The 14,273-nt window shown below is 37.9% G+C and overlaps 1 protein-coding gene across 1 annotated transcript; it reads right to left on the bottom strand.

The window, feature by feature from the left end:
- Window positions 1–7,269: 7,269 nt before the first annotated feature.
- Window positions 7,270–7,821, bottom strand: LOC147498686 (uncharacterized). The gene has a single exon (XM_086563319.1). The coding sequence runs from the start codon at window positions 7,819–7,821 to the stop codon at window positions 7,270–7,272; it is 552 nt and encodes a 183-aa protein (XP_086419445.1).
- Between the last annotated feature and the right edge of the window lie 6,452 nt (window positions 7,822–14,273).

Genomic DNA, 14,273 nt, shown 5'->3' with positions numbered 1-14,273 from the left:
GATATAGTGGAGTAGATAAGTTCGCTCCACTCCTAGTGCTCTAGCATGGATGTTTTCTAATCTAACTAGTCGCTTTTTAAGTCTATGAGAGTTTTCTGGCGGAAATTAGACTACGATGCAACTACCCACAAGATGCAACTAGTCGCTTATCACCAACTAAGGGAATGCTACGTTGATTCTATGATAAGGAGTTAGAGGGGATTGATTCCACCTTAACTCAACTTAATCCACTAACGATTTAATCGTCAGAATCCGAATTGAATCGCTTCAGTAACAATTGGTTATTCCTAATCCCTAATTATACATGGCATTTCTACCAATTTATAACTAGCATGTGAACAATTAAACCCATTCTCATGGTGAACTAATCATTTCTAGAGTGGAATAGAAAATCGGCGACTCTAACGATAATCGGACTCAAGCTTTCATCAAGGCTTCACAACCCCCTAATGGAGGTTTAGCCTTGAATCATTCGCAATCATTTCCATTTATATTAAAACTAAACATAATATAAAGCATTGAAATTTATTTAATTAAACAATAATGAAATCTAATTTAATGACTAAATTGAACTAAGGACATGAATTGAAATTGGATCTAGAATTGGAATTGACAAAAATCGAAATGGATAAAGAATACTACTTTATTTATCTAATCAATCAAGAACAATGATTCAGAGATTTTAATCTAAAACCAGAATTGAAATGAAATTAAACTTAATTAATCTAATGAAAACTAGATCTAGAATTAAGGTTTAATGGAGGCTAACTAATCTAATCTATCTTCTAACCTAACTATCTACCATATGCTACCATTAACAAAGACTTAAGCTTTTGTTCTTATACATTCAGATCCAAAATTCGTGCATGGGCTTGGAGCCATGTTTTGGGCCAGAGAATCATGCCCAAAACCCAATTCTTTTCAAATTCAAAAGGCCTCTTCAGCTGCAGTTGACTTCCACAGACTTTTCGTCCACTTCTGCTCCTCTGATTGGGTCAAGGCTTGGACCATTGCAAAGCTCTTTCCGAGCCGGTCGTTTTGACATAAGGTATGCCCAATTCCGAGGTCCGGAGTCCAAAGATACCGGCTTTCGGAAGTTCTCACGACTTTTGCTCCTTTATCTCGCTAAAGTGGTACATTTTCGCACATAATGGACTTTGAAGCCCCGAAATGCATAAAAACGCGCGAATCGGTGTTAACTCTTACTTATTATTCACATAATTGGTCTAATAAAGATGATTATTAAGGGGTTAAAACTACAGTTTTGGGCTCTTATCAGTCAACTTTAGTAAGTGGAGACGAATATCCAAGATGGTCCTGATCCATAAGAGAAACATCATTTCTAACAAACTTATCCTGTGCTAACTTCTGAAAGAATGACCAATGTTTAGGATCATGGTTTTCCAAGTTCATGCTCAATCCAGTTCCATCACTATACAATGGACTTATGCTAGAGGAGTCTTCAGTCAATCTTTCCTTTGAAAATATATCTGACAGGAAATACCGAGGGAATCGGTCATTGATGTCAATAAGAATATCTCCACGCTCTGGAGCGGAATGCTTGGCAACCGAGGACTCAACTTGAAGTGCATCTTTAGTGGATGCCCCTACCTGAACAAAATTATTAGATTGCTCAAGTACATCATTACTATGTGTGTCACTGGAAGCTAACATAATCATGGTTTCATACTTGCATGATACAATTTGGAGATTGATGATGCTCATACTGTTCATGAAATACTGAAAAGTGTCATATCAGCAATGTATAATTAAAAAATAAAATACCAGATCCAATAAGAAAATTATAATCAGCATGAATGGATAGTAAAATAGATAATAAGGTCTCCGTACATCATCTATACTCCATCTCACTTCTCATTTAGAGAAATTGAAAATTCTGTACTTATTCATTTACATTTCTAGTCCATATTTCCTCGGATTTAACTTACTTTATTTTCTCTAGCTGACAATACAAATAAGTTTTTTGAACAGCCCAACACTTAGTTCCATGAAGCAGTATTCTTGTAGTGAACAGTTCGATAAAAGGAAAATAATTGTAAACAGAAACAAAAAAAATATGAATGTAACTCACCTTTTTGTATAAGGTTGGAAGGTTGATCTGTCATATCAAATGGGAGGTATCCAGCCATTATGACATAGAGGATGACTCCACAAGACCAGATATCAGCGGCTGAACCATTATAACCTTGATGCCGAGAATCGATAGGCCAAGCTTCATAGCTTAAGAGCTATCACGTAATTGACTCCACAAGTATTGAATGTTGAACCATATACCAGTAAGTTAACAATATAAAATCTTTCCAACATCTTAATTGTGTATAAACATAAATGTACCTCGGGGGTTTACATAATTTGGGGTTCCACATGTTGTATGAAAATGTCCCACTCCCCCCATATAAATATAAATAAAAACATTAATTCCACAAAATGCGAATTAAAAGTGAAGCCTCGGTTTGCATCTGTAAGGAGTCCTACTATCTTGACCCCCCTAATGCACAAGAAAAGGAAATGCAACTTACTTGTTGGGGCAACGCACTTAATCCAAAATCAGAAATCTTCAAGTTTCCTTGAGAATCAATTAGAAGGTTTTCAGGCTATACAAAATGATGAAAGCAAATAAATACAATTAGAAGCAATATATTATGAACTCAAGTGTCGTATAGAAAGAATGCATCACACCTTCCAATCTCTGTGATACACACCCTTACTATGGCAATAATCAACAACATCTATAAGCTGTTGAAAGTACCGCCTAGATTCATTCTCACTAAGCCTTCCTTGGTGAACCTGAAGACCGAAAAATGAACAAAGAAAGAAAAACAGTAACAAATAAAATAGCCATGTTCATAAAGTCTTACTATTTTATCAAATAATTCTCCCCCACGGATCTAATTCCAAAACAATGTAAAACTTTGTCCGACTCGGCCAAAAACCTAAAGAAATATAACAAGTCTATTGAAAGTGACAACGCCAGAAAACTTTAACAAAAAAGTAAGTGGTCATAAGATAAATGTCCCATTACCTCGTGGAGCCTTACTATATTAGGATGCCTGACAATCTTCATATTACGATACCTGACCTAAATTGTAGTATCAGTTGAGACAAACAACGATGGTAATTAGACAATGAACAAATTAATTTACGAAATGGGTAGTGGGAATCGTTTCTGAGTTAGTGCGAGGTGAAGAGAAGGCAATATACACGAAGAGATAGTGGAGAGGCGAGATAGTTGGGATTAGAACGGAAGTTGCCATTGTGAGTTCGTGCTAGTCATGAGAGAGTACTGTACAGCGGGACTTCTATTTTTTTGGGACTTCTATTTTTTTGGGATTTCTGTTTTATTTGCCAAATTCATTCCGAGATATTTGGTATAATAGCAATTATATCATTTGAGTGCCGAGATATTTGGTTTAATATCATTATATCAGTTTAGTATGAGATAAATTAAATTTCCTATTATATCGGGTTCCACAATGGTGAGATAAATGAAATTTCTTATTATATCGAGTTCCATACCACAAATGGTAAAATCCATATATTTTATCTCGGTTAAGTAAGAGGTGAGATAACAGATTAATACTCAGAGTTAGTACTTAAGTTATGGGACATATTATCTCATTTACGAGGACATATTATCTCTTTTTTTTTTTTTTTTTTTTTTTTTTTTTTTTTTGCTAAGTAAGTTAAAAATTCTATTAAAGAAAAGGATTATACAAGTACATTAACAGACATCACTCCCCTAATCTACTTGGTTCAAGCAAATCACAAAAAAGGTTTGATAAGGCACCTCCCATTTATGAATCCATGGGGTTTCTCATTACAAACAATTAACCGATCTTTTCTAGGTTTGAGGCTTTTTTGGCTATGGCATCCGGCACGGTATTCCCTTCCCTCCATATGTGAGAGAGGTAAAAGAAATGTAGTCTCTTCATGCAATTCTGCCATCTCGATTTCATCCGCCACGACATTGAATTGGAAGTGTAAGCGTAAACCGCAAGAGTCGTGATTCGATTCCACCCACACATTCAACCATCCTTTCTCAATAGCGATTTCCACACTTTCCAAGATACCAATGCTCTCTGCCTAATAACTTGTAGCTTCACCCTTTTTTTTTTCCAAATTAGCGTAAAATTCCCATCCTCGATCCCTAAAGGTGACCCATATACCCCCTTCACCGACTGGATTACCTTTAGCAAGCACCATCAAGATTAATTTTGATCTCGACCATCGGGGCGGTAGCTAAATGCCCTCATTGGACCCTCTGGGCTTTGTGGGTCTCATGCTCAATCCCCAAGTTCGGTAATCTCCAGTTCTTGTAAAGAGTTATGGGTGTGAGCCGTCGAGAGTAGCCGCAATATGGATCTCTTTTCGAATCTGATTGAAACAATCTTTGAAGTGTGGGAGTTCTTCCTTCAAAGTGCTCTCTATTTTCGACTTTCCAAATAGCAACCATGCCACCACTAACCGCCACCGCCCACAACTGTTTCCGGAAAGGGACTCACTTGTTGGGACCGACTTATTGCATCTCTCGCTGTTTCTAAAGCCGCTCTCGAATTTGAACTTTCCGCCAACCAATTCCAAGTCTTATCGGCAAAATCACATTGCCACAAGAGATGGTTCAGTCCTCTTCTTTGTGTCCACATAGCTTACATTTTGACGCTTTTTGGATGCCCTTCTTCTTAGCTGCTAAATCTGCATTTTGCTCTTCCACTATAAAGTTTCCAAGCGTTAGCCGCTAGCTTGGGATGAGTAAAGCGATTCCAAACAGCTCCATGCCAATGAACCCTTACTCCTTTATTTCTGATAGCTTCAAAAGCCGAGGCTGTAGAGAAATCACCCTTTAACTTAGGTAGCCATATTAGTGTATCCTCCTCAGCCCTCTTCATGTCGTTAATGCTTAGACCAGCTCTTTGTATCAGCTCCAGGATAGCGGGTGGGCAATATATGTGACCGTACTAATGATAGTGCTTACTCTAGAGGAGCAGCCTCCGAAGTTCCTTTGTCGGTAAGATGGAGTGCTTCTCGGATCGGCGTGCCTGCCCATCCGTCCCTCCAAAAATCAATCCCATCGCCCGACCCCACTACCCATTGGCTTCTTGAGTCGATATCATTCGTGGCTCTCCGATCCGTGCCAAATGGAAGAGTACTTGTGGTAACCAATTTGGGCTCCATCCGTCGTTAGGTACTTGAGTCGCATGAACTTTGCAAAATCATCCGAACCACATTTAAAGTTCCGGCAAGTTTCATCAACATGGCAAGGTTAATTTCTTTAAGCTTTTTATCCCCAAGCCTCCTTCCTCAACCGGGTTTACAAACCTGTTCCCATTTCAATGTGGATTGCCATCTTTTACTCGAATCCCCGACCACAAGAAGTTTCTCATAGCTCGCCTCGCTTTTTTAATGATACTCGCTGGCCATTTGTACAAAGCCATGTTATGTATAGGTATCTTGGAAAGCACCGCCTTGATCATGATGCTTCTCCCCTTGAAAGGACAAGAGCCTTCCCCCTCCAATTGGCCATTTTCGATCTGATTTTATCAAGCAGTATGTGAACCCCTGCTCTAGTAACTCTTCCTTTCGACAACGGTACACCCAAATATTTCTCTGGAAGAGCCCCTTCTGCTATACCAAACTCCTCAGATATAGCCCTTCTCCGCGCAAGTGTGATGCCACCCAAGATGAGCTTGCATTTAGCCTTGTTGAGAAACTACCCCGCTGTTTGTTGGTATCTAAAAAGCAAATCTGAAATATGTCTCTGCCCTCGGATCTTACCATTCGAAGAGATGATTATGTCGTCCCAAGAAAGAGTAGGTGTGAAGGCCCCATCGCCCTCGTTAATCACCATCGATCCTACCGGTCTCTTTGTTTCTCAATTCTAGGATATTTCTACTTTAACCTCTTCAGCTAATGCAAAGAGGAGCGGTGATAAGGGATCTCCTTGCCTTAGACCCCTTTCCACTGAAAAGAAGCCGCAAGGCCCACCATTGATAAGGACCGACATTTTAGTCGACTTTAGAATACAAATGAATCCGGTTGATAAATCTAATTGGGAAACCAAATCAAGCAGAACTTGAAATAAGAATTCCCTACTTAGAGTATCGAAGGCTTGAGAGATATCAATCTTCATCACCACATTCCCTCAAAATCTGTTTATATCCAAACTCATTCACCATTTTCGATGCAAGCCCTATATTGGAGTGCACACTTCTCCCTAGAATAAAACCTGCTTGCTGTGGAGATATGATCCCCCCAATGAACTTATTTAGTCTAACTTGGAGGATCTTAGAAATAATCTTCATGTTGAAGTTACTCAAACATATTGGCCTGAAATGGATCGGTTTGACCGCGTTTTCTCCGCCGGGATGAGTGACAAGAAGTTAGAGTTGAAACCTTGTGGGATTCTTGGATCAACAAAAAAGGATTGTATAACAAAACACACATCGATCCTAATAATAGACCAACAAGCATGGTAGAAGCCCCCGAGAATCCATCCGCCCCTCGAGAGTCCGTCCGGGTTCATCATAAACACCACTTGTTGAATTTCTTCGTAAAGTGGGGTTTGGGACAAAGAGCATTGCATCCATAGCCGAAAAGAGAAGGCTGGATGGGTTCCAAGTAGAGAGCATCATCCCGAATCACCGGATTTTTCAAGATTTTTGTGTATACAATTTCACCGCATATTCTTGAATTTGAGTTTGTGTAGACATTAGCACCCCTCCGTTTTCGCTTTCGTGAATCATAGCTTTTACTCACGAGATTTATACAGGTGTGAAAGTAGGCCGAATTTCTTCCGCCTTCTCCAACCCATTTGTCTTTGCTTTTAGTTCTCCACAGTTGCTGGTGGTCGGACATAGCTTGACAGAGTTGGGCTTCTTTAAGTATAACTTGGTTCACTGCTTGGCTATCCTCCAAGTTCATATCCACTTCTTGTTGAGCCTGACTCAGTTCCTCCTCGGCTTTGGCGAGATTTATTTCGACATTCCCGAACACTTCAAGGTTCCAAATTTTAAGATCTTTTTTGAGTCTTTGAAGCTTTTTCATGAGCACTACCATCGGGGTTCCATGCAAGGCCCGATTCCATTTGGTGAAGATACCTGCGCAGAAGGTTGGTGAGAAATCCAAAATTTATTGAATCTAAAAGGAGCGTTACTGGTCTAGGAATCTGTGTACAAAATCACCGCAAAGGGGAGTGATCGACGCCACTGGCCGAAAGCACTTTGTACCTCCAGCCCGCGGAACTTACGGGGTTCAAGCATTGTTAACCAGAATGCGGTCAAGCATAGACACTATTCTGCCAGCTCCAGCTTGATTATTACACCAAGTGAAAGTTTGGCCCTGGGAATTGGCTTGCATAAGGCAACAATCATTGATCATATTGTGGAATTCTTCCATTGCCAGTCTCATCGGAAGTCTCCCTCCCCTTTTCTCTGAGTAGCTTAGGACACAGTTGAAGTCGCCTGCAACCAACCATGGCAAATCCGTCTTCATAGCCACCAATTCAGCCCAGAGTTGTCTTCTGTGGAGCATTAGGCTGTGGGCATGAACAAAAGGCATGACAACTCCTTCTACCTCAATCGTTATTTGCTGCCTTGAGGCGTGTACAAGGTTTATTTGCAGTCCTCTCTTATACAATATCCAAAGGTTGCCTGTTCTGTCGACTTCATCATTGTGGAAGAAGCACTCATCATAGTCAGGCAACCCCATTTTCAAAACTGAATCTGTCTTTGGCTTTACCAAAGGTTCCGCCAGACAAATAACATCAAACTGAAATTTTTTCACCATGCTACGGATCCTCTCCATGGCTTGATCCTTTATAACTCCCCCTAATGTTCCAATAGAGTGGCGCCATTAATAGGCTAGTTTAGATTTTTGCACTGTACTTTTCGGTAAAGAACGAGCTTGTGAACTTCATTACCTTCCCCTTTTTGGTCTTCCCCTACCTCTTTTCACCGGTAGTCGGATCGGGTCAGTTTCAACTTGATCACCCCACCTCCCCCGACACGAGGCCGGCTTCTCTAACCAACTCATCCCCGCATCTTGGGAACGTTGTCCTCGTGATCAAGAGTACCGGGTTGTTACTAATGTTCACTTCACACCTTAGCGGTACCTCTGCGACAAAAGGTACAATGGCAGTTACTAACTCTTCGTTAACTCTCGATTCTCGGTGATCTAGATCCTCCTCAAGCTTCCCCCGCCGACCGATGTTATGGCTCGGGCTGTGCATCTTCAAAGAGTTCAGAGAATCCTCATCTTGTTCGAGTCGCCTCTTGTCGTTTCGTTATCCCTCTCGTGAGTCGCACCGATAAACTTCTTGTACCTCCTCATGCTCTCCTCGACGCCTCACCATGTTCCTTTGTTCCTTGTTGCCTCTGTTTTCTCTTTAGTTTTTCCTCCGCTTTTTGAGATATGCTGGGTAAACTCCGCCCCCTCACCCCGAGTTGACGCCTCCTTAGCTGATTTTCCTTTGTCGAGAACCCGAGCTTGGACAGTGGGTTGGTATTGTTGGTTTTCTTTACCCAAAGGCAACTTTAAGATGTTCCAGACTCGAGACGAGATGCCCAATACCCTTACAATGAGAACAAAATTTGGGCATCTTTTTGACTTCCACTTTTTGCCAGAACTGGATGTCAGAGTCCTCTACTTCCACCCAGATTCTCTCAGGTACCGGCTTTGATAGATCCATGTCACAAAGGACCATGGCGTAGAACCCATTAGTTCTATTTGCAGTGGTATCATCGATATGCAATGGTCTACCCACCGTTTTGCCCAGAGCCATCAGGGTTTTGACCTCCCAATACTCCATGCTTAGCCCAGGGAATTTAACCCATACTAAGGCATTAGACTGAGTTTGCTTGTCTGTAGAAAAATTTGGGCTCCATTTGTTGAGGCGCAACACCTGTTTGTCAAAAAGCCAAGAGCCTTGTCCCAAAATGAGCTTGAAATCTTCCTCCTCTGAAAATTTAAACATTAGGTAGCCTCTTCCTAAGGGTGTGATTTTTACCTCCCCTTTAGTTGGCCATTTTTGCGAAACCAGCTCACATACTCTGTCAAACTTCAGAACCGAGATAAGACATATTATCTCTCTTATCAACAGAACCGAGAGAAGACTAATTTTAGAACCGAGATAAAAACCTTTTTTTTTAGTAGTGATAATTGATCAATATTGTCAATATTCGTTTCTCCATATGTTTAGCCACATAATAATTTCCATCGTCATTGATAATTAGGACTATTTGTGTTCGGTCAAAATAACAAAGATCAACCCTTTCTCTTATGTATTTTTCCAGATTGAAATGGAACAAAATATTGGTCGTGCTATGAACCACAAAATATTTGTCGTGCTTTGAGCAACACGAAGAGTCTTGAAGAGAATGCTTATTTTGCTCTTGATTACTGTAGGGTAGATATATAACATGCATGCCTAACCACATAACAATCCATACTATTTGTACAAGAAGTTTGGTCAACCATACACGAAGTCCAAGTCAGTAATTTGATGTTACATTCTCAAGTCCTCTATATATATACCAGTTGTGAAATAATGTGACAACCACTTTAAGTATAGCTCATCCTTAATATGAGCATCTCTCTGCCCAATTAGCTAGAAGAGGAAGTTTTGATTATCATGGACGTACAGATGCACCATTAACTTCATGTTTTTCATATTATACCCTCCTTGATAGTATATTTATGTAAGAACATGCTCTATTGATCTGTAACATTGAAGTGTGTTGTGAAATAAACATTCAAGACAGTTAAAACTCTTCTTTTATTTTCTTCTTCAATAGAATTTGTAGGTTCTTTTTGTGGTGGCGAATTGGATCTTAGCTAAGGAGTTTGAAGACCTTGGTAATTGCTTCAATTTCAATGAATGATTCTTACTTGCCAAAGGGGTTGTAGAGAATTTGCAAGAAACTCATGAATGTGAGCAACAAATGCTTCCTGAAAAATAGTTGCTTTTTAGGCATCTCTTTCCTCTGTTAGAGTTGTTTAAGTTAAATTAGTTTATTATATGCTTTCTAATGTCCATCTAAATTTGTAAGTATCCCCTTCACAATATACACTCTCCTAATTCACTACTTAAATTATACATGAACATATGGATAAGCCAATTTTATAATCCAGCCACATAGATTTGTAGATTATTTTCCTATATTTGTTTGATTGTGATAATGCTCTTTAGTTTGGTGACTAATTAATGGGAGTTTTTTGTGAAAGCTACACAACAATGGGTTTGAGTAGTACTTTATTTTTATTTGTAAAGGAGGGTTTTTGGTGGACATTTTTAGTTATGTTTTAGAAGTATAATCCATGCAATTTGCAGTAGAATTGCGAATATAAAATAAAATATTAAGCCTACAGTGTAACTTGTTGTTTTAACTTTTAACGTAATCTATCTTGCACTTTATGCTTATATATATGGGGTCGGCTAGGTTGACAGCAATTTCGTTGACATCAATCTTATAGCAAAATTTCGGCCATTGGATCACAAAAAAAATCAAATGCCCAGATCTAAACACCAAAAAATCAAATTACAAAGGGTTTTCTCTAACTCGCTCCTATTCCTCTCTCTAATCTCTCATGGGTTCCTCTTCTCTCCATTTCTCATCCAATCAAATTTCAGCACATCAGAATGTGGTTATAAATAGAGATTCAACCCAAGTGCCTTTGGAGTTTTTTTTTTCCTCCAGATTTGTTTCTCAACGAGGGTGGTGTTAATTTATTGATGGGTATGTTGGATTTTGTTTGTAATTATCTGTAATTAAAAAAGATCAAATAAGTCGAAATGAAAATTAACGTACAAAAAAAAACAAAAAAAGAAGGTATATGAAATGCATCGGTGAGAATCAAAATATTTCACATGAAAAATATAAAAATCGCATAATTTTTGCACCCACTTGCTAGAATCTATAAAACATCACCATGAGAAACAAATCTGGAGGGAAAAAAAAAGCTCCAGAGGCACTTGGGTCGAATCTCAATTTATAACCACATTCTGATGTGCGGAAATTTGATTGGATGAGAAATGGAGAGAAGAGAAACCCATGAGAGTTTGGAGAGAGGAATAGGAGCGAGTCAGAGAAAACCCTTCGTAATTTGATTTTTTGGTGTTTAGATCTGGGCGTTTGATTTTTTTGTGATCCAATGGCCAAAATTTTGCCGTAACATTGATGTCAACGAAATTGCTGTCAACCTAGCCGACCCATGTATTGTATTAATGAAATTGCTATAATGTGCGCATAATGAATGTGCCTCTATCCCTCCCTTTTATATATATATGAATTGGATCTTTTGCTCAGTGGAAAAGCACTTTAGTGTGTGTAAGTAAATCTCAAGAGATGGTGGTTCAAATCCACCAAGGTCCCATCCTTTAATGTGACTTATTGCTTTGTTCTCATAAGCAACTACATTAGTTTCTTTTCAACACTATGAGTTGTGATAGTTTGAGCATTATAAAATAGACATCGAACTAATCTTAAATAATAATTAACGGGAAATCGAAAACTTGATACAATACATGGAGCTAACTTCAAAAAAAAATTAACGATAAATAAAAAACTGGATGCAAAATGTATTGAACGAACTTACCTCAAAGAATAATTAACGGGAAATCGGAAACTAAATGCAAATGCATTGAACTAACTTCAAATAACATTAACGAGATATCAGAAACTAGATGCAAATGCAATTAATTAACCTCAAAGAACAATTAATGGGAAATCAGAAACTAGATACAACTGTATTGAATTGAAATCAAAGAATAATTAATGGAAAATTGGAAATTGGATGCAAATGCATGGAACTAACCTCAAAGTATAATTAACGAAAAATTGAAAACTGATGAATGCATTGAACGAACCTCAAAAAATAATTAACGGGAATTCGAAAACTGGATGCAAATGCATTGAACTAACCACATAGAACCATTAACGGAAAATCAGAAACTCGATGCAATTACATTGCACTGACCTCAAATAATAATTAACGGGGAATCAGAAATTAGATGCAAATGTATTCAATTAATCTCAAAAAATAATTAATAGGAAATCAGAAACTTGATGCAAATGTATCGAACTAACCTCAAAGAATAACCAACGAGAAATCGGAAACTGGATGCAAATAAACTGAACTAATTTTAAAGAATAACTAATGAGATATCAAAAATAAAACTAGATACAAATGCATGAAATTAACCTCAAAGAATAACTAATGAGATATCGGAATCTAGATGCTGGAGGTAGAACATGAGCAGCAAAAGAGAAAATACACGGATTGACGCTGGTTACACAGGACCTTGAAGTCCAAGATCACAAGATGCGATGTCGATTATGCCACAATGAGTTCAAATTTTCACAGAAACTTTAGAATCTTGTGTAGTTTACTTTCTCGGTCCTAACTTTTTATCCCGGAAGTACAACAAAAATTCGAGAGAGGTCAAGTCTATTTGAGACAAAAATACTTAAAATAAAACAAAAATGTAAAAAACGAAAAGGAAAGAAGGATGAGAGTGGGGGTTCCCCTTGGAGCAATTTCCAGTCCGTAGCACATGCCCTTGGTCTTTAGAACGGCAGCGGCGCCATTTTGATATTCACCTTTTTTACGTTAAAGATTTGAATCTCTTCTTATGCGAAAGTGCGAATTCAAAGATTTTCCTTACTCACGATCTTCGTGTTCATATAGTTTGGAGTAAGGATTTGAACCAACCTAAATTCTATGACCACTTACAACTTGGTTTTTACTCTTTTAGGGTACTAGTGAGTAAGTTTAAATATGATTATATTAATACTAAATATTTGGTTTCTTTACTACACAAAAATTAAAAATATTAAATTACGAAATCATGCAACTAAGACACAATAAAATTTTACTAAAACAAAAGTGGAGAGTTAATTCTCCTCATGTAAAGATTACTTTTGTTATTTGATTTTTATAAGTGAATTAAAATCTTTCTAGAACTCATAGACAAGTTCTACTAAAAGAAAACTTGATCCCTAACAAATATGACTCATCTCTACGCTCATACATGCTAGCATGTGGAACCAAGCAATGACTTATCCCTAAGCTCATCACTTGATCCCTAACTAGACTCTACACCAACTATCATTTTGAGATAGAATGTAGGCCTAGTTGTTCTTCCTAAACACTTACTAAACCAAATAACAAGACTTTTCCCTCACATGAGTGTTATTAACTCCCCAAATGGAAGGTTTAGCTCATGATCCTTGGGCTAAAACTAAATCAAGTGTGGAATGTCAAAAAGAGAGAGTGAGAACAAAAAGAATAAATTATCTATTTATAAACTCACTTGCATGAAGAAGTGAGAATTTTCAAGAGAAACTCAAGGTTTCCTCCATTAAAACTATTACAAGTTTTTTTTTTTTCAAAACCAAAAACTAAAACTATCTAAAAACTAAGGAACTAAAATAATACATGGTAAAGAAAAATAAGTCAAGGGAGTAAATAGAGTGTCCCCCCCTTGTTTTGTTTTCTTCTCCATTTGAGAGAAATCTCATTTTCTCCCATGTGAAACATCAAACCACATTTACTTCATTTTTATCCACCACATTAAAACAAAGTGACACCTTGCCTTTTTTTTCACTATTAACACCTAATCTAATTAATTATATGCAAGGTGTCAACTTTGCACAAATAATTTGTTATTTTTGTCTTGACATGCTCCATGATTGATGACTCATCAAATCTTGCGGGCCCGTATAGTGGGTCTACGTGCAGTCTAGTGGCGGTCCGGTCTTTTAGCAATTTTATAACTTCCAGCCTATGCGTAGAGTTCATCGCCCTGATTGTCTGAGTAGCTCACTTGTCGCATTTGGAATCCTGGTTCAAGAGGTAAGAACTTCAGAAGTTTGATGCTTCTGTGCGGATTTGTTGGGCTTTACATGGCTGATTTAGAAGAATTCATATATACGTCGTTCCCCGTGCTTTAACGCAGGTTTAACCAATATTTTCATGTTTACTGCGAATACCTGCAAAAGTACGAAAATATATTTATTTCATGATTATTAAACACATAATTAACCAAATTTATATGTCTCAATGGGGTTTCATATTACAGTTTTTGGTGCTTATCAATAAGAAATAGGAAATTGGATTTAACTGCAACAAACTAACCTCAAAGAATAATTAACGGGAAATTGGAAACTAGATGCAAAGAATAATTAATAAAAAATAAAAAAAAATGGATGCAAATGTAGGGAACTAACCTCAAAGATAATAATTAACAGGATATCGGA

Source organism: Coptis chinensis, chromosome 5 (genome assembly GCF_015680905.1).
Source record: "Coptis chinensis isolate HL-2020 chromosome 5, ASM1568090v1, whole genome shotgun sequence".
Taxonomy (NCBI): Eukaryota; Viridiplantae; Streptophyta; class Magnoliopsida; order Ranunculales; family Ranunculaceae; genus Coptis; species Coptis chinensis.
The sequence above is the reverse complement of the archived record's forward strand: the minus strand, read 5'-3'. Positions and strand labels throughout refer to the sequence as shown.

Bases quoted from the DNA above. Each gene is read 5' to 3' on its own strand.
- LOC147498686 (XM_086563319.1), bottom strand. From the start codon at position 7,821: ATGGAGAGGATCCGTAGCATGGTGAAAAAATTTCAGTTTGATGTTATT.